A 22,006-nucleotide genomic window follows, 5' to 3' on the forward strand; every position below is an offset into this window, starting at 1 on the left:
TTTTGTTCATCCAGTCTAAATGGATTTTTTGCCCTAACCATATGTCTGCCCCAATGTAGGGTGGCTACATATTGGCATTGTTCTTTTCTGTTGCTACTCACCCTCCGGGGCAAAAAAAAGAAAGGATAAAACCTGAGAGAGAAAAGAAATATTGAATACCACAGCTTCTCCAAATCCTAGATTTTAGAAAAAAAATCGAAAAAAAGATCTCTGGAAAGAAATCTGTGACCTTCACTCAAATTTTGTGACTTTTCCAGGACTTCTGTGACCTTTTTCTCATTCCGTGACCTTTCCGGGACTTTGTGACTTTCCCGTGTTGGCAGACACCCTGACCAATTTTGGGGTGATGGAATGTAAACACTTCGAAAATTTAATATCAACGAATTGCAGTAATTTTGCGTGTATAAATCAACAGATAGAAGTTTCACTCACCAATAATAAAACCTTAATGCATGCAAGTGAAATTATAGTGTTATTTTGCAGGAAAAACGCACCCCCTTCAGAAAAAAAAGAATCTGAACCCCACTCCCCCTGGAAAAAATCCTGGTTGTTGGTTATAATTTCGGAGAAAAAATTGATTTTTCTACTTGCATCCATAAAATTTGAAAAAATTATTTTTGCAAATAAGTTTCTCCCGACTTCTTAGAGAAAAAAACCTGCAGATAATATGCAGCAAATATATGTAAACAGCAAAAAATAAAATATATATCCAGCAAATATAGTATATAATCCATATTTTTATAATAAAAAAAATTCTAATGTTTTTTCAACATATAATCTGTGGATATTCGCAGAAAAATACAGTGATTTTTAGTCTATGTTAAAATAATGATGGAATGTAACTTTATCATTGAATTTTTTCCCAGAGAAAAAGTGTTAAGTTAATTACTGAGCACACTGTATATTCATAAATCTGCATAATATTATATTATACGTATAATCTCAACATATATAATCTTAAATTTTTCAGATAAAAAAAATTATTTTAATTTTTGTTAATGATGATGCTTATATTGCATACAAGTATTTATAAACATATAGATTTATTCAATATACAAAATACAATTTTAAAAATAAACAATAGGATTTATATGATGGCGTGTTTCAACTGACAAATGAGAAGTAAAATTCACTGTCCGTTGCTGTGGAACTACTACTACTTCCATCACTGCTACCTATATTTCAAGGAAAAGAAAAAAAAAATTGTTTACTGAATTAAAAATATATATAGAGTTAAAATAATGACCACAACTACAATATCTATATATTAACCACTTTTCAAAGAAATAAAAAAAGGAAAGGCTTGAATAAACTCTTTTCGAAGGAAAGACTTTCTGGATGCATTATAGGCCAGAAAAATGTTTTTCTCTAAAGACCCTTTTGTTTGCTGCATCTTAACATAAACAGTGACAGGTATCATTTATAAAAATAGTTGTACAGGGTAGGCAAAAAAATCCGTAGAAACTTTAAAAATTCATAAAAACTGGAAAAATAATCGAAATAAAAAATGGTTTGCAGGGTCAGCATCGCTAAGTCACAGGAATTTTTTTAAGACAGGAAAAAACTCAAAACAGCCAATAGATGTTGCTGCAGGTTTCCATGGCCTCCTTGGTCTCCAGATTTGACACGCAGACTTCTGGTTATGGGAATATTTGAAATCCCAGGTGTATCGATCCGGTCCATCCAATCTGCCGGGACTGAAAGATGCGATCAGCAGAAAGGTGTCATGTATACATCCGGACCTGCTGCACTCTGCCGTTGCTGGATTTGTGACTCACCTGCAATATGTTATCCCCTTTGGTGGTGGTCATGTAGAACACATATTGCTGTAATAAGCTATTTGGAGGCATTCTGTTCGTTATTTGAGTATCTTTTCTTTGACTTGTGTATGTCAGTGCCACCTATCAGCTGTTTTTTTAGTTTTTTCCTCGTCTTAAAAAAATTCCTGTGACCTAGCAATGCTAAACCTGCAAACCATTTTTTATTTAGGTTATTTTTCCACTTTTTATAAATTTTTAATGTTTCTATGCACTTTTTGTCCACCCTGCATTAAATGTACGTATACAAGCCACGGACAGGATACAAAGTTTTCGAGGACTGTGATCTACATCTGATGGGTAGGAATTTCAGCTGCTGAAAAGGAAGAGATATGCAGTGACTGTATGCGCGAGTAAACAAGCAACTATTTGAGAACACAAATTCGAACAGTAACAGAGCATGATGATTAGTATTAGGTATTGAGAAGTGTAGTAACAGAAAGAAGAGGGTGAGAGTTGCGGTAGTAGTATTAAAATGATTTAAAGAAATCTGAAGTGATGTTTTGAGTTTGCAATAAATTTTGTTTTTACTTCAGCCGTGGCCACTTCTGAGGGAGACATAACAGATGTTAACCAAATCAGAGTTAAATCACTGTAAACAGTTTAAGAAAATATGCTCACAAGCTACAAAATAACTAACAAAATTTTTCATTCAAATCCTTTCATATACATTGTTTTTTTTTTTTCTTCAAAAAAAAGCCACAAAACGTATTTTTAAGAAAACTCATCCAGTTTTTTCTTCTACAAGTCATGACAGCTTCACATGATCTGCATTTGTGAATGAGTCACAAATTTTTTAAATTAAAAATTAAATATGGGGGAAAAGTTTATGAACATTGCTATACTGGGGGGGGGGGGGCGGCAAAGCCTACCTGCACCCTTTGGCGGCAACACTGTTTTTCTCATCACATCACATCTTGTTTATTTCGTCCCACTTCATCAGTGACATGAAAAGTGGCATGTGAAAGCACCAGTGTACTGAGGAATTTTACAATCTTAAAGCAACAAAAACGCCAATGAGATTCATCCAGCACCCTTCCAAAATGGGTCAACTTCCCCCCACAAGGGTTCCCAGCCTGAAGCCCTGTTGTACCCCCCCCCCCCCATGAGCACAAAAAAAAATTGCAATTCGTATTGATTTTACTGACTAAAATCTAAGAGCCCCCAACAAAGGAGTGGGAAGTCAATATGCAGATTTTATGGGCCCGGTACATGGATTTATAGGAAACTTTTACTGCTAAAGTTACAAAAACAATGAGATTCATCCAGGGCCCCCAAAATGAAACCTGTCAACTTCCCCATCGGGGACCCTGACCTGGTGTCATATCAACTCTCCCCCCCCCCCCTGTGAGGGTCACAAAAATGTTTCACTTGTATTAATTTCACAACAAATAAATTCCAGGGCCACCTGATTGGATTTATCGCGGGCTTCCGTTGTTGCAAATTTTACAATGTTATATAACAAAAAAAAAGAGATTCATCTAGCCCCCCCCCCCACATCACAGCGGTGGTTGGCTGAAGTTGGTTTTCTGTAGTGCCCAACTTTAAGGAGCGAATGCGAGTCTATCTCCACTTTAGAAAAAGTCTCTCCACAGAGAGCAACAGACCTACAAACAGTAAAAATGTAATTCAATCATAACACATCACTCACTTCACTTCTGAAATATAGATGACAGCTTTGAAAAATCAAACAACACTACATATGCACTCAGACTGTTTGTTTGGTACACACACACACAGTTACACTTTCGGCACAATTCACTTGGTAGTAAATCACCCATAGATGGTGATAGACCTGAGTTGTGTTTGGTTTGAAAGAAAGAAAGGCCCCGGAAATCACTCACTCAAGCAATCAAATGTGCCGCAGGCCACTTAAGTGATTGGGAAATTTGCCTCGGCCGTGCAATTGAAGTAAGAATTTGCCACGAGCCACTTGAGTGATCTGGAAATATGCCGCAGGTCATTTAAATGAGGTAAGAATGTGCCGCAAACCACTTAATACCAGGGCCACTTGAGGCAGGCCAAATTGAGGCCATGGGTTGAGTACATGTATGCTTTAAAATAAGAGGCTGTTCAAGTATTACGTCAGTAAATAAATTTTTAGCAATTTTTGACCCACCCTCCTTGTCAGAAAAAGTTAGCAAAACTCTTACCGTCAACAAAATTTCATCAGCGCTCTGCCCATCATCAGAGATGTACGGAGGTGGAATCTGGGTTGGGGCTCCCCCTCCCCCAGATGACCAATTTATTTTTTTAATGCAAAAAATTTTTTAAAAGAATTAAAATTTCGAAAGAAAACATCTTTATATGTTATTATAATCAATTTCTGTTAATTTCAATGCTATTAAAGGGCTAAGAACTCAAAATTGCTCAAGAAATCCATTGCGACCCTACCACTAAGCCCTTGGTAACCCTTGACTCACTGTAAACATTTGGCCTGTGCGGACCAAATGTGGCCCTGAGGTTATTATGTGGCCTGTCCCCAAATCTATTTTTGTAAAAATGAACCAAGTGACCCGTGGCACAATTCCAGAATATTTAAGTGATCTGTGGCACATTAAGAGATCCCTTGAGTGGCATGCGACAAAGTTTTACAGCATTGGTGCAACCACCAGTGCAGTTCTACATCACTCAAGTTATCCGTGGCACATTCCGTGATTATGCCGCGGATCACTTGTATGACGTGCGACACAGACCCAGATAACTTTGATCCACTAAGTACTTAGAGATCACTAAAGTGGCTTTGTAGGGGACTCAATAGGGAGAATGTTAGTTCAGGTGCCCACAAACTAGTGAAAAGTTTTACTCGTTTTTTGCGCACCGAGTAAGATGCCATTAAAAATATTTCATATTTTTATAAAGGGTGGTTGATGACATAAGCATCATCCAAACCCCACCCCCAGTCATCAAAAGTCAGCAAATCGGAAATCCCCCATCGATGCTGATGTAATACTTGAATGACCCCTAACATAAAGATACACGAAAGTTATTTTCTGAAGGTTAAAAAAAAAGTGGGTTCAGCTAGCGGCTGATCGGCTCGTCTTCCCCCCCCCCCTTCCTGTAAAACCAGACATGGTTCAGGCTCTGTTACTAAAAGCCGGGTTTTCCTAGAAGCAGGTTTTCTGTGCCACACGCAACGTGAATCACCTAGCGCGACACACCGTCTATTCATCAATAACAAAAGCAGTAAGACTTTTCCTACAGAGCACAATACAGCTCACGTCAGTGCTTTACGTTGGGAGTGATTGGCGGACTGCTTCTGGAGGAGTTGAGCATCGTGTGCTGCTCGTTTCATCATTCGCTTCATTTTCGTGTTGTGTGTCTTCCATTCAAACCAGAGCATGCAGCCGATAGAGTACCTGACGCCAGGGTCATATACCATATAGCCGTCCTGAGCTGATGTGTCACACTTAGAAAACACAAATGCGTAACGTCATTATGTAACCCATTTCTGCCGACACAAAATGATCCAGTTCGTTTCACGCGGCGCAAAAAGCTTACTAGGAAAACCTGGCTTCGGGTCTCAAACCTGGCTTAAAAATCATATTTTTAAAAACAAAAGCTCATAATTGTATTAATTTGCTAAAATAGTACTAAATACAACAAAATCGTAACGGTTGGCATTTATGCACAACCATTGGATGTTTCAATCTCATCCAGTGCTTTCACATTTCCTATTACAAAGGAGGGCTTTTTCTCTTTTCTCCCTCTTTATATTTGGGGAAGCTTCCTCTTATTTTTCTAGGCAATGCTATTCATCACCATGGGGAATCCCTATTCTAAAAAAGAAAGATCATCCCTTCAGAGAAAAAAAAAAAAGGACTTTTTCAGGAGTGGCTGCAAAAAGTAAGAACTTATAGGGGCCCTTCCAGAGGGAAATAAAAAGTTAGGGCTTTTTAAGGAGTTTGTAAGGATGTGCGAACCCTGCTAGAGGCAGCAAACCTTTTTCAAAGCTGTGCCACTGTTAAGATCATATACAATGTACATGTCACTAAGAATTTTTATAAAAAAAACCATGCACCCCATTTTACAGGTAAATAATCCCTCCTTTCGCCCCAGTATAATTTATCTGACGGGAGTTGATCTCATCATTAAAAAGTCTTACCACTGGAAGCAAAACACCAACAGCAGTACAAATATTCAATCATTATAATTTGCTCGCAATTTGAGATGCAGATGACAGAACTAAAAATTTCCACACAACACTAGATATGCACTCTGACTGTTATGTAAACACCACTTCTCCGGCAAAACTCACTCTGTAATAAATTGCCCATAGCAATAGATCAAAGTTTTGATCGCTTCGAAAAAAAAGGTGTAAGTTGGCTACCCCTATTGCTTTTGCCACATTTTTTAAAAGAAAATCTAGTTATCATAATGCAAATTGTGTATGTGAATTGACAAAAGCTTGCATAGTGCACTATACCTTTGGTATAGCCAACAGATCTGGGGATGCTTTGAGTGTTACGATCGAATTGAGCAAACTCAACACAGTGAGAGGGCTGAGCCTTACCACACCACTTCTTTGTGGATACCTTTTAATCTAATATACAGGATTTTGAGTAATCCTATGCCTCCACAGTTTTCTTCATGTTGGTACCTCCAATTGGGTGTTTTCAAAATGATCAAAAAGAACAAAATATGTTGTAAAGAAGTTATTACCAAATTCTTGTTAAGAAGTTGAAAAGTTTTTTTCCCTGTCATTTTACAAAGTATAGCCATGGCTTTTTACTGAGTAGGATGCATCTTCTGTCTCATGTTTTGTTGGTAGCTGCCACAACCAGGAGCAATAAGAATGATGGGGAATCATCATCAGAGCAGTACCACCAAGCTTATGGGGATGGTGAAACCTAATAGCGTACATATTTGTTCAGTGTTATGAGCGATCACTAATATCCTACCATCTATTGTCAAAATGTGCATGGCTAAAGTATATGAATGTTTGTTTTGTTGAAGAAGAAAGTAGAGTTGGAAATCTGCTGTGATTGTAGTAAGACTTGAACAGCATCTTCAGTTGACCATACTTTTATGGCAGCACAGATTAAACCTTTTGTGAAGGCCTGTTTACACAAGGCAAGTGCTTTAGTTGGTAACTTAATTTTTAGTTGCCAAGTACAATACAATGTATGCAGACGATAAGGGCCATTTACACGACTTTAGTTGGCAAGTGCGCAAATGCACAAGTGATTTAGTTGGTAAGGTAATACGAACGGTTCTATTTTTCCCGGTTAAGTAGACCTATGCGCATGCGCCAGTGGGCGTGACCTGCCGCTCTTGGAGGGGGTCTTTTGCTCTCTCACGGAGGGGTTTATTTTGATCTCAAGCGTGAACCTGTTCATGCTCTGTCGTCTCCTGAAGTTTCGCTAGAATTCCGCGGAAATATTGGATGGTGAGGTGGCCAGAGGACACAACCTTCAAGTTTGTTGAAAAATATCTCCGCCATGAATGTTTGTTGAACTATAGAAATGAAAATTACCTTAACAAACAAGCTAAAAATTATTCGATGTTGGAAAAAGCTATGGAATATTCTGTCGACGTGATGTCAGGAGTTGAAAAAAATTGAAGATTCAAAAATATATATCAGCTGGGGAGGATTTATATATTAAAAACTGGAGGGGGGTTTCGAATATTTCTCTCGTCCAGAACGAATTTGCTGCCATCTGTTGTAAAAATACATGATCAAATATTTAACATAAAGATATCATCTCTATAGATTAAATTAAAAAATAATAATAATTTCGAAAATTTGGAAATAATTTTTATGTTTAATTTTTTATTATCTAATTTTTAACCATTAGAATTTCCTACGGGTGCCAAGAATCTTCTCCCATATTTTCGGCTTACATAATTCATAATTTATCTCCTCTTTAACTTTGATTAAAATATCATATAATCGATATTTACAACTTAGAGGAGAAATAGAGAAATCTTATATTTCTTCTCGATGACTTACATAAGTTTATATGTTGTGTATTCTTTTTTCCCTTCTTGGGTAAGTGAAATGAATAAATTTATATTCTTAAAAAAAAAAATCATATAATGTGGCTCTGATCACAGTATTCGTAGGTTCTATCTGATCATCTTCATCCATCGTTACGAAAGCTATGAGCTTTAAAAAAAGCACCTCTCTAAATGCCAGATAAATAAAAAATTATTACTATTATTCTCCCGCACGTTGTGCGTCTCTCTCTCTCTCCGTGGATTTGAGTAGACTGAAGCGTGCATGCGCTAACTGCACTCACCTCCGTAAAAATTATCCAATGAGCGTCTACTTACCACTTATCGCGTGGACACTTTCAAGAAGAATCGGTAAGCTAAAATTAAGTTACCAACTAAAGCACTTGTCTCGTGTAAACGGGCCTTAATGTGAAAAAGTCACCACAGTACCCACACCTGATAATCATGACCTGTATTGTTCAGATATTTGGTATTTCCATAGTGTCCTCTCTCTTTCATTCATAAATTTTAAAATTTCATGCTGGTCCCATATTTTGAAAAAATATACATTTCCAATGACTTGTGTTTAAACTCTGTTATATACCACTATTTAATTGATAAAACTTCATGTGATTGGACAATCCAATTCTATTATGGATTAATAGAATTCAGTCATTTATTAATTATTGAATAATTGATATAGGGTAATCTCTGAATGAATACTGTTATTTAAAACTAAATTGCAAATGAAAAGCTGCAACAAATACTGTATTTCGGTATGCAATTTGATTACACAACAGACTAAAACTTTCTATTATAAGTTACATACTTCTGATACAAGTTCAAGATGTGAAAAATATTTGGTATGACATGTAGAGATAAAAATAATTTAATAATAGTTGATAAATCAGTCTTACTTGACTCATTACTATCCCTGTCAGTCTCTACATGATCTTCTGCTTCCTCATTTTGTTGTCCATCTTCTTCCTCTTCTTCATCAGTTTGCTGGATACCTTGACTTTCATCATCTAAATCATCATCAAGCTGATCATCTGAATCATCATCATCATCCTATTGGAAACATTAAAAACTTATTAACTTGACAAAAACAAATAAAATGTTCATTTTCATTCTACTCTTCACAATGGTTGTGGTGTAATCAGTTAATGTAAGAAGTGGTAGGCCAGGTCGAAAAGATACTTTCCTATAGTACCAAAGGATGTTTAGAGGTGTAGCGAGTTCAATACTCGATTCGTCCTTATCAGAAACTTTCTTGATACAGAAATATAACAGAAATGGTGATAACATGACCACAGAAAGAGATTGCTACTGCAGGGAATTCCACACAATAAGACGTTGGTGCACCAACCTCTCGCTATGCTATAAATGGAACAACCTACCAGCAAATAAGCTAACATATTTTAAGATGGCTGTTGCTATGATGCATCTCTTAGCTCATATCATGTTTCATTTGCAGCATAAAGCCATTAAGGTTTATTAAAGGATTTTTAAAAATCTTTTTGGCATATTCACACAGATAGAAAAATATGATTTGTAGCAATTAAATTGAAAACAAATTAGCAAAAAAATGTTCATAAAAATATTATAAATAAGTAAAAGGTTGAACAAAAACGTAAATTAATATTTAACTTAACCTGCGAGTTGAAGAATAAAATAAAGAGGTAAATATGTGAGTATACAGAGCAACAAACTAGTAATGCATCATAAAATTTACAACTTATTTTTACCTCTTTATACATTCTTTGCCCCTTCCAGTAGTACAATATGTATGTTGTCTATGTACATTAGGGTGGGTCACCGTTGTATGTAAGAATTGTTTTTTCAAATTTCTATCCAGCACAGCATGAAAAGGATGCCAAATGGTGCCTTTAGTTCACATATAAATTTTTTTAAGAATTGGTTATCATCTTCTGCTTCCGGATTGACTTTAAAGAATATATATTTTGAAAAATATAACTTTTTTTGATGACTTGTCACAGTAAAGTTTTAAGAAAAGAATTTAATGTGTGTCTATAAACAAATACAAACTGCATGAGTAACATTTATTTATTACAAGAAAAAGTTTACAAAAATGGCATTTATATTATCATCATAATAATTCAAATAGCGCGAAAATCCTTCTTACTATTGAATTACGGCACTGCGTTTTGAGACTTTTTGATTTTTTATGAAGCTATCTCTCTAATTTTTTGCACAATGTGGATGAAATTTCTGTAACAGTCTTGACCGTGTTTTCATCAGTTTGTGTTTGACATGGCAGGCATAGTAAAGGCAGTTCTCCTGATTTTTGGACGACAAACAGTTGGATGTCTTCGTCAGGTATGGATTTCAATATTGCTGGATCAGATATATTCTACTTCTGCCAGTCAATGAGATCGATGTATGATGATGCATCAAATTTTACAATAGGAAGTTGAAACAGTCGGAGTATATTTTTCTGAATGCGGCGGGCTGCTAATTCACGGATGTGAATTTTCAGGGTGCGCGAAGTAAATGTTTCAAATGTTTCTCTTTGAGAGAGAGCTAAGGGATATATTTTGCCTTTCAGTTCTGTGGGCAAATACCTAGGTGCAGTATTCCATCTTTACAGGAAGTGTGAGTTTTGATAGCAAACCAAGTTGTAGCATTAAACTTGACAACATACGTTGCTAGAATTATTAAATTTTCAGAAGGAGATTCTATTGAAACGTACAAACATAGAATTAGATTAGCACGAATTAGCCATTAGCCACCGCCCTATGGGTGGAAATACGGGGGGGGGGGGGGGGAAGAATCCCCCAGCGTCAAAAGTGGAGTGGACGGATTGAATGTATAAATTTTACAACGTTTTCTTGCATTAAGGGTTTTTGTATGCATTGCTGCAAGTGACCAGGCAAAGACACATTGACAATGAACAAATAATTTATTAGGTTTTCTAACAAAGAATACTGAACTGAAAAGTTAATCACCTTTACGAGTCAGGGAATTCGAAGGGGTCGAGATAAGTCCACTAGCACTCAGTCCTCTTGACAGGTAGTAACGAGTCCGTAGGGTCCGGTTGATAACGAAGAAACCATCGAGTCTGATTAGCAGTGACGAGCAGTGAACAGCGATGAGTCCGGCGACGACGATGAGGTCATAGAGTCTGATAGGCGGCGATGAACGATCGTAGAATCCGGCCAGCAGAGAAGAACGATAGATGATGAGTCCGTAGGATCCCGGTCGACGTAGATGAGCGATTGACGATGAGTCCACGGGTACCCGGCAACGAGTCAGTAGGTTCCAGTCGGTGGCGATGGATGTGTAGGCTCCCGGTGTTGGATTTAGCCCATCTGATGATGACGAAGCAAGAACGTTCAGGAACGATAAGTTAGTCCAGCGTAGCAGATCGAGAGGAATCTATCTGACAACTTGGCATAGGCAACTTCTGGTGAAGGTGGAAATTCAATCCATTATTTTTTAGAGACCTCAGCAACGATTTGGCAGATCGCTTCCAAAGATGGAGAACTCCTAGCACACCAGCAGTGCTCACGCTCTAACAAATCACAAAAAGCCACAAGGAAGAAGGAACTATGCCTTCTTATACAAGTTAAAGTACTCCAAGCGCCACCTAGGCTTATTTGCATACCAGGAAGAAATTCTCTCCGAACTAGTGCACAGTGACGTAGCTGAAAAATGTACTTCTATGTGAGGAAGATGACGTCACTCCCCGGGTGACGTACAATCTAGGATCATTGTGCGATCTCGGATCGGAGATCGTCACAATGTATATAAGAATTGACATCATCATTGTGCCCCCCCCCCCACACACAGACTTGCAAGTCTATCTCCACCTATGATTGGGCCCCCCGAGACATTTTGCCTGGCAATTTGTTTGCTAAATACTTATGCCTTTTGAAACTGCTGAGACTATTCTGTACAAATGTTTGGTCTGTGCTAGCACCTTCAATAGAAAACTTGGGTAACTTTGTTAAAATTTACTTGAAACGAAGCACCAGGTTTCTTTTTACATATTTCTTTATCTTTGCTGATTCTCTCTGAAAATGTTTTGGGTCCTGATGTGCTGCCGTCAATATGTAGAAACAAGTGTCAGAATGGTAATTCGTTAATATGCAGTAAACAAATAATCCACCGCACAACAGCTTATCTAACCTTTTTTCAAGAAGACGTATGACACCTCCATATTTACCAATGTTCGCATTAGTTCCACGTCACACCCAACTACCACTAAAGACTCCATGGATATTTCTGATTCCAAGAAGAAATCAAAGATTGCTTGTTCTATGCATTCAGATGTGCCAAACGCTGGTGCTTCGACTCTAGTTCCATTATCAATGGAATATGCTCTTCATGAATGCTCTGTCTATACATTTTTCCATCCTTTTTTGATGTAATTAAAGTTTTATCCTTCCGTGTGTCAGTCGAAGTATAAAGCAGTTATTTGTAGGACTTTGGTTGCTTGTTGGTCGATTAGGAAGCTTTTCTCTCTGACAGTTATTTTTTTGTATTTGGGGCAATATTCAATGTTCTTACACTTGCAGGATGAAACAATAATTTGCGGTGAAACTCTTCTAATTGCTTCTTCGATATTTTAGGGTTCTCTTTTAAAGATTTTTGTATTTCACACATGATACGCCTTTAACATCGCTTTCACTCGCTTATGTTGGACAGAAGGAATGGAAAATGACCATATTTCTTCAACTTTTGCCATGACAATGTCATAACTTTTAGTTTCATCATCACGTTTTATCTTATGACTGTTAAACTCATAGATCTTCATAACATCTTCATATATATAGGTGGGTAACATATTGCATTTAATGTCACTTGAATGACGAAATAACGGACATTTACACTTTGAACGAGTACGATCGATGATCAAAATGACACAAACGAGAGCGACACAACCTCGCCTTATTTCAGCCGAAGTTATACTGGGAAACATGGGCGTCGCATGCGCACGCATAGGGTCTTCCTAGACTCTCCCCCACTCTACCCACTCATCCACCCCTCACACCTACAACGTGACGAATTGTCTATGTTTGTAGAAATTAACATAATTGGTCGAAACCCTGACTGAAACCTACCTTGAAAAAAAAAAAATCAAAAATATCGAAAAAAATCAAAAATCGACGTCAATCCGGAGGCAGTTACCCTAATCAGAATGTAAAAAAATCACAAGTGTTATTTTGAGACCATCTAGCACCTTTTTATCGCTGTGCCCCTTAAAAAATGAGAATTTTATTTTTTTGACCCACCCTAATGTACATCCTTCAGTTAGTGAACTTGTATAATTCATGCTCACTTCCACCTTATTGCAGTAGGATTCTATTTACAGTTTCATGTTTTCTTTATCCTAGAAATTCACCAACATAACCTCTTTCACAGAGGGGATATACACCACACCATAAAATATAACAAGTAAATTTTCAATTTCGGTAAAAAACTCTAATGAACATAATTTTTTAAAATTAGTTTCATGTGTGCTTAGATTTACACAGACATTCGGCCGAATACCTAAGCAACATTCTGAAAAAGAGCTGAATAGGTCAAATGGCAAATGATTATTCGTCCCATCACTACTTTTAACCAAAAAGAAACATTTCAAGCAGATGGAAAAATTGCAATACTCAGTCAGAAAGAAAAGTTGGCCAGAAAGAAACTGGCTTTGGTAATGTTTTTTTCAGAGAGATTACACTGTGGCAAGCAAAAAATAAACACATAGCCACACTGACTTGCAAGCAGTTTCTGGGCTATTAGGCCATGGTCTAAGGAGTTTCCTTCCTAACGTTTCACCCCCATCTGTGGTAGGCATCTCTTCTGAAGTTACGTAAATTTCAGCAGCATATGAGAAAGGCTTCGTGCATCAATCACTTAATGAATGAAACCTTTCTCACTTGTTGCTGAAAACTACATAACCTCAGAAGATGCCTACCACAGATGTGGGAGAAACGTTGGAAAGAAATTTCCTTAGATCATGGCCAATAACGCGGAAACTTCTTGTAAGTCATTGAACGCTGGCCATGGAAGCCTAAAACAATATTACATAGACATGCTGTATAATATCAAAGCATCATTCAATGAAGGAAAACATGAATTGGAAAAATCTTACTGAATCATCAACTTCTTTCGACCATCCAATACTATAGATGTGGCATACACTGTCTTTGCCTAGAACTCGAACAAGAACTTTCTGTAATCAAAATATCAGAACAAAAATTAATAATCTGGATACATAAAGCATTTTTGTTTCAGGCAAGCACTGTACAGCTAACTCTTTGTAGAAGAGTTATCTCTCTGTAAGTTACACAGACACGAGGAAAATAAGCAATGTTCTTAAAAATCATTCCCTAGGAAAAAAATTTGTGATGCGAGTTCTAATCTAAGAGAGAGGAAAAAATCTACCTTTGAAATTATATTCATATTTACAAACATTGTATATACTCAAGATAGAAATAGCAGAAAATCCACAAAGGAAGAGTATATGAAGGTCATTAAAAATATGTGATACAAGGATTAAGCAGTAATACAAAGGCCAAATTGCCCAACGAGGTAGCTGAAAAAATTATGCCCATAAAAAACATGGATGCCAAATAACCAAAATACAGCAACCCAATATAAAAGCATATATCACCAAAAAAAAAATATATATAAATATATATATATATATATATATATATATATATATATATATAAATTAGAAGAAAAATGAAAAGATGAAAAATATAAACATTTTCTGTATTTATTTTTGTATTTTTCATTTTTCTTTTAATTAAGTAATTTCTAGTTATGTGCATACAGCTGCCTTTTGAAATGTTTTAATTTTGTACTTTTGAATACATTTGGTATTTTTAATTCAGTATCTCTTTTAGAATGTATGTTATATATATATATATATATAAAATAAATAAAATATATATATTACAATATATACATATAATATACTGATTGGATCATGCATAGTCCACAGCTTTAACTGCAATAGTTTCGCTAGTCCATTTCCAGTTGCATGAACTCTAGTTATGATAAGTGTAAAAATAAATAATTTTATAAATGTGAAGTCTACTAGTTGACTAAATGATTACATTTCTCAATTGCAAAAGGACAATGCTGTGGAAATCGATTGTTAATTATGTCAGATTTCTGGACCTAATCCAATGAATGAGAAAAGTGTAAAGCCAGTGTAATTCTTTTTGGTTATTTATAAAAAAAAATAAGTCTATGAAGGCTTTTCAAATACTTAAGATAAAGAAATAATTTAATCATTTTTGTCGCACACACTATCAACAGAATAAAATTTGTGTCAGGTTTCAATGAAAATGTTTCTAAAACAGCTACAAAAGCCACCCATGGGACTGCTAAAGGAAAGTTATGTTAATATAGAGTTAGTCTCTCATTAATTAGAGACCAGTTAATGGATCATTTGCTAATCACGGCTGAATATTTTAGTCCAGTTAATAGATTAAATGGTTTGATTAAAAATTTGCAAATCAACTTGGTTTACTTGACAAAACTGATTAGATCTTTTGAAATGTGTTCCTATACTTAACATTTTAACTGAGTAGCTATAATTACAAAAAACCGAAGCAATAAAATGATTAAATCTTAATTCAAAAATACTAAAACTACCTTCTTCAAAAAACTGGCCCGCATGGGGATTTTCACCAGAACAGTGAAACAACAGAACAATATGAAAATAAAGACAGTGGGATGGCCTCTTTTTCTCTGCCCAACAAATAAATAGATCTTTTCTGGATATTATGCCAAGGTGAATCCTGAAAGAATAGTCATCTTGTTTCCATCTGGAATCGAACCCAAATCCTCTTGCAAACCGGGCAAGTTCACTACCATACACACCATTGGAGATATGATCCTGCCTTCCTTAAGGTATGAAAAGGCTCCCTTTCTTCCCAATAAGGAAGGCAGGGTTGTCTCTCCAGTGGTGCATATGGCAACACACTAGCAAGAAGACCTGAGTTTGATTCCCAGTAGAAACCAGATGACTGGGTGATATGGAGTTTAGATACCCTTCAGAAAGTTGCCAAATGTGACACCTTGGAAACGTTTGTTCATTTTCTCTGTGCTTGCCAAATGGATTATACTGCCTTCTTTCTCTGCTAGGGCTTTAAACCTGCTTAGTGAAAGAAATTAATAGCAGGGAAAATATTACCCTTAAATACCTGAAATTAATAATGGCAATATAAAAAAAATTATGTTTTCTTCCTGATTTAATCAAATTCAGTTCAGGTGCATCAAGTTTACAATAATACTGGCTCAGGGAACAAGCGCGCAGCAAAGCTAAGTCCTGCTATCTCATTTATTGATTCACAAATATTCCAATACGTTTGCATTGTGGTAAGCCACTGCATTTCTTATTCATTTTTTTATTATTATTTATGTTCAGGGGTAAGGGATCATGACTAAATGCAGCCAGCATTTACAACTTGGTAAATTTTCTTAATTACATTTAACACTCGAACTCATGGCGAGTATCAATTCTCTGTTTTGATCAAAAAACTCATGTGTGTTATTTTTCAATAACTTCATGTTGAGTTTTTAACCATATCCCAAGGAGACGACTTCTGCCCCCTTTTCTCTTAAAAGGATAGCACAGATAGGAGCAGCCTCTTCATTTATTTAGATATGGCCTATATATTGCTTGCAGGTATATTATAATATCCCACTTACAGGGGTTCTAATATTTAACAAAATGGTAACAGTTACCATGCCCTTCGTTCCCAACAATGTCACAAAAATTCTAGGAAATCTCCACAGAATAATATTTTTCACATACACACGGCCCATAACTCATTTTATACAACTTGGTGTCAGAGCAATGGGCAAATTTACCTAAGCTCTTCCCTCTTGGGATACCAACAAATGATGATAATGTTGATAAAAGTAAATGGTGATGATGACAAAGTAAAAGCAAAATCTCATCTATATTTATAGCTGTAGCAATTTTATCACGTTCCCTCTTATGTCCCATTTGCACATTCACATGCAGGTATGTTGGCAATTGGACAAAACCTTTTCAGCACTATTGCATTGTTGAACTTCATGTCATTTTGCTTTCATCATGTGGTGGTGCTGTTGCTGTATATTCTGCTCACAGTCACATTTCAGCACCAATTTTTGTTTCCATCATTCATGGTGTGAAACTACTTCTGTTGGGCTGAGGCCTAGCAACTTCAAACCCCATGGAATTTATTTTTCCAGTGAGTTTTAATTTTGTATTTTTTTCTTTTAATTTTATAGTACAAGTGTATTGTCCATTCAATTCTGTTTATACACATGTGTGGATTATTTCAATTCATTAAGTGGATAATTAATTACACATGTGTTTGCTTTAAGGATCATTGCAATTTCTAACATGGATTATTACTGTGACGTGGAGGAAGGAGGATGAAAAAAAAAAACAACAACAGATGAGCAGTGAAAAAAAGCTTTTTTATTTCCCTACATTATGCATCAACCCGAGGTCTTGGCACCCATAAGGGTAATTAAACTCTGTTTTTACTGCCTAACATAAAGAATGATGAGCCATGCGAATAGGGTCAGGGAGTGATTTCTTAGCTGATGACACATTAACAGAGATGCATCCTTTTATTATATTGGTGCAAGTATAGTTGGTGGTCAAATTATTGAGTTTTCATGTCTTTCGATTTTGATGCTATTTATTCTTGGCTCACACTAATTTATACCTTTGAAATGTTTTGAGTAAATTTTTTGTGATAGAAATTCAAAGAAAGATGGTGATGACTTTGGTTTCAAATTGAAATCCATGAGAATTTTTAGACAAGACTAAAATTCATTGTCTTGCCACTGTCAACAGCAGTTTTCATATCTGGAAAACATCAGCTCATTCTATTTAAATAGCTCATCAGCTCATTCCAATAACATTTAAGAGCAAAATCCTCTAAAACATCTTTCTATAATTTCTGAGAAAAGCAAGTAGCAGTATGAAGATTGAAACTAGTTTTGAAATCAGAAATGAACATGAAAATAACCGATTTTTTGAAGAAAAAAAAAAAAAAAACTACAAGATCTAAGCAAAGAAATTCCATGAATTGACAGATAATTGAACAGCATATCAAAATTCTTCCATAGGGCAGTCTTAGTTTCTTAATATATTCCCTTATTTGAATTTGACATATAGGTGCGTGAAATATAAATGAAATTTTTATGGCCACGAAGCTGGGCTGGAAGAGATCTCGGCAACGGGATAAGTCCAGTGGCAAAGTTCTGGCATTCATTCAGTTGATTTATTAAAATTTTTTTATTAACCAGTTAAAATTTTTAATCATTCAACACCCCCTACTTTTTACGAAAGTGGGTGAAACGTAGACATGAAAACAATTTTCTTTGCTGTAGTACTTATCAAAGCATGCATCATGGCTACTAGCAGCATGTGAAGTTGAGATATTGGTATATGCAGAAATGTAGTGGTTAGAAGTGACTACAGTTAGCTCAATTTATACCATCAATTACTGTCATGAGATTACAGGACAAGGCAACTGCATGCATCAAAAGTTTGAGGAAACACTGTTTTACAGAGAAAAGCTTCTGAATAAAGGTTGCCTTTCTGAGGTTTTTCTGTATAAAACATGAACTATTGTCATGTTTTGAAAAAGATAGTTGAACATGTTTTGAAAAACATGACAATAGTTAGAAAATCTTAATCAATACTTACAAGAATGGTTAATGTTTTATAATTACTCACTTCTAAAATAGCCAAATAGGTATCTCCAGAATCTATAGCAAGATCAACATGGGCTTTATGAGTATCTCTTGTGGCTGAAAATGAATAGAAAAAGTAGCTATAACAACGCTAGAATGAGATTTTATTTAAGTGAATACCAGTATAACTATAAATATGAATAAATAAAAATAATAATAGAAACAATGGATCTAAATGACAAAATTTTAGCTAAGGCATATATTTTTTAAGAGCAGTATATTTATATTTTATCATTGCTGGTTTTTTATTGCTATTATTGGGTTGCTGTATTTTTGATATATATATATATATATATATATTGAAAAATATCATTTTATATAAATATATGAAAAAAGAAAACATTATGTGAACTGGAAAGCCAAAAAATGAAGAATGAAAATATAAAATTCAAAAATGAGAAATTCAGAAAATGAAGAAAGTTATAACCAATGTCTAGGGCTCTCATCAGGGAGAACACCCTGACATTGGTTTAACACAAAATGTTTCTGAGAGCATGTCCTGGCATTTACAGCTCAAAAGGATGCTCGATTCGGGATCTCATCAGGGGGGAACACAGACATTGGTTTATCACAGAACGTTTCTGAGAGCATGTCCTGGCATTTACAGCTCAAAAGGATGCTTGATAAGAGGATTGAGCATCCTTTTGAGCTGTAAATGATGAGCTGAAGATATTGATTTGTGTGTCTATTTATACTTTAAAGTGATTATTTTATAAGTGTGTGTGAAAGTATGTACTGAACTATTCTGGGGAGCTGCAGATGAACCATGAATTCAGCAAGGCAGTCGTTGGAGACAAAAGTTTGAGAACCACTGCCTTATGCTATAATGATTAAAAATAAATATATATGGTCAACAAACTTGACATTGTTTTATTAAAAGTCATTTCTTCATTTGTAATGAATGTAGTTACCCTGATAAAATTATCAGATATCAACTAAAGCACTGAAACTACAATGGTTATTACAAGATATACGGAGGACTGGATGTTGTGAAGATATTGATTATTTGAGATGTAAATTTTTTTTTTTTTAAGGAACGAAAAACTCATCTCTGCCTCTACCGGGAGACAAACCCGGGTCCCTCGATTGCCGGACGAGTGCTCTGACCACTAACCTACAGAGGAGATAGAGATTTTCCTTCACTAGAGCGTATGTATGTGCTGAACGGAACCGTGCAATGGACAGTGCACCGATCAGCCAATAGCTCATGGATGACGAGCCACCAGATGGCTATATATATGACATGAATGTCGCTCTTCACTTGTTAATACAAGATATACGGAGGACTGGATATTGTGAAGATATTTATTATTTGAGATGTTAATTTTTTTTAAGGAAGGAAAAAAAATGAGCTATTGGCTGATCGGTTCACCATCCATTGCACGGTTCCGTTCGACACATATATACGCTCTAGCGAAGGAAAATCTCTATCTCCTCTGTAGCTTAGTGGTCAGAGCACTCGTCCGGCAATTGAGGGACCCGGGTTCAACTCCCGGTAGAGGCAGAGATGAGTTTTTCCTTCCTTAAAAAAAAAATTAACATCTCAAATAATAAATATCTTCACAACATCCAGTCCTCCGTATATCTTGTATTAACAAGTGAAGAGTGACATTCATGTCATACAATGGTTATGACTAGAGCCCGGATTATATGCACTAAAAAAGTGGCAAAATATGCTCTAAAAATATGCAAATATGCACTTAAAAATGCAAAAATATGCACTTATAAATGCAAAAATAAGCACTTAAAATACAAAATGTGCACTGAAAATTCCAAAATATGCATTAAACACCCCAGAATATGCATTAGAAATCTTGAAAGTCAAAAATTTCGAAATATGTATAAAAAAAGAGAAAATATGCATTAAAAAGAGAAAATATGCATTAAAAAGAGAAAATATGCATTAAAAAGAGAAAATATGCATTAAAAAGAGAAAATATGCATTAAAAAATACACCAAAAAATATGCAAAAATACACCAAAAATACGCAAAAAAAAGCGAATGTGTTTTTAAAATACATTTTTTCTATTAGTGCATACGTATTTCATTTTTACCAAAAAATATCCCCTCCTATATATGTATACAGCATATGCAAATAACTTCTACAAATTTTTTATTCAGTCATTTTTTTAGTTTTCAGTTTGTTGTAGCTGCTCAATAACGAAAATAGCAGTAATAAAAGAATTCCGACACTATTTCTAAAAACAAAATTAACATTTTGACACAGCTCTAGAAATAGCCCTACAATAAAACAGTAAGTCGTAAAATACTTTATAAATATGTATTAATTCACTAAATTTCACATACGGGGAAAAAAAATCGATGTTATGAAAATATTATGAACAATATTTATTTGGAAAATTATAAAAAAAAAATTGAGTGAGCTTAAGTAAACCTTCAAAAATATGCACTTATACTGGAAATTCTTTGATTTAATGCATTTATATGCATTAATGCTAAAAAAGGCCAAAATATGCAAATGCATATGCACATATGCATTTGCATATAATCCGGGCTCTAGTTATGACTATGCTCTATATTTCACAAACATCATAGGATATTCATTATCAACAAGTAAAAAACTAAGATGAAGTCTGAAAAGTAGACACCCCTAGTCAAAGTACAGTGGAACTTCAGCTAATGAGCAGTTCAGTTAACGAGAAATTCTTATGAGCAAAAATTTTGACTCTGTTAACGAACGATGATTTGCATTATGAGCAAAAAACTTGAGCTTTGTTTATTTATTTTCACGTTATCACAACTGAGCTGATGGTTTTTGCTTTTGCCCACACACGTGTTATGGAGAATTGTGGGTAACATTCTCCTCTACAGTCTCTGGTAAGAGTGCCTCACTCGGAAAATTAACACATGTGCAAGTGTGAATATTTACGCTACAAAACTAGATGTAGCATTGCAGCCATGCGTATGTGTGTGCACTTGAAGTTTTTTTAATTCTTTTCAAATTCTGGAGAAAACTGTGGGCTGATTATTGAAGGTGACTTTGAGGGGGCTAGCTCATGAACAGGAGCCACTACTTGTTGAAGAGATTGCGTGCTTGGGGAAGACCATGGACTAGAGGTATATGGAGATGGCATTCAAGAACTGGAGGTGAAAAATGTCTAGAAGTTGATGGTAGATGAAGTTATGGATCTCTTTTGCATGCACCAGCAAGAGTTTATAGTTGCAATATAGCGATATGGCCAGAGTTGATGTTTGGTGAAGTAGCAAGAGTTTATGGACAGTACCTCACCTGAGGAAGAGAGAAGGAAGGAGAAGTCCCTCACATAAAATGATATTAGAGAGATGTGTAGAATGTGGAAATGTGTGCAAAACTCTAGGAAAAAACCACCCAAATAAAGCTGTGGCAGTGTGCGAGAAATGAATCTGTCCAATGAACAATGCAATTTCACATTTCCCAGAAATCCTAAAAAGAGGCAAAAGTAAGTGTCACCGGATAAGGTTCTTTTTGAAATTCACACAAAAAGAATAAGTTTGCAAACAGTGAGCCTGTA

General features: G+C 35.5%; 1 protein-coding gene across 2 annotated transcripts in view; it reads right to left on the reverse strand.

The window, feature by feature from the left end:
- Nucleotides 1-1,024: 1,024 nt before the first annotated feature.
- Nucleotides 1,025-22,006, reverse strand: part of mahj (LisH and WD40 domain-containing protein mahjong) — a 196,168-nt gene continuing 175,186 nt past the window's right edge. For both annotated transcript variants that reach the window (XM_089239163.1, XM_089239162.1), the window contains exons 34-37: nt 18,478-18,551; nt 13,867-13,947; nt 8,672-8,825; nt 1,025-1,175 (exon numbers count right to left, since the gene is read on the reverse strand). In XM_089239163.1, the coding sequence (XP_089095289.1) occupies nt 1,105-1,175; nt 8,672-8,825; nt 13,867-13,947; nt 18,478-18,551 (380 nt within the window). In that variant the 3' untranslated portion in view covers nt 1,025-1,104. The remainder of the gene's footprint in view (nt 1,176-8,671; nt 8,826-13,866; nt 13,948-18,477; nt 18,552-22,006) is intronic.

This window comes from Pholcus phalangioides, unplaced genomic scaffold (genome assembly GCF_987345545.1).
Source record: "Pholcus phalangioides strain wild (caught in Gottingen) unplaced genomic scaffold, Ppha-v1.0 ptg000011l_1, whole genome shotgun sequence".
NCBI lineage: Eukaryota > Metazoa > Arthropoda > Arachnida > Araneae > Pholcidae > Pholcus > Pholcus phalangioides.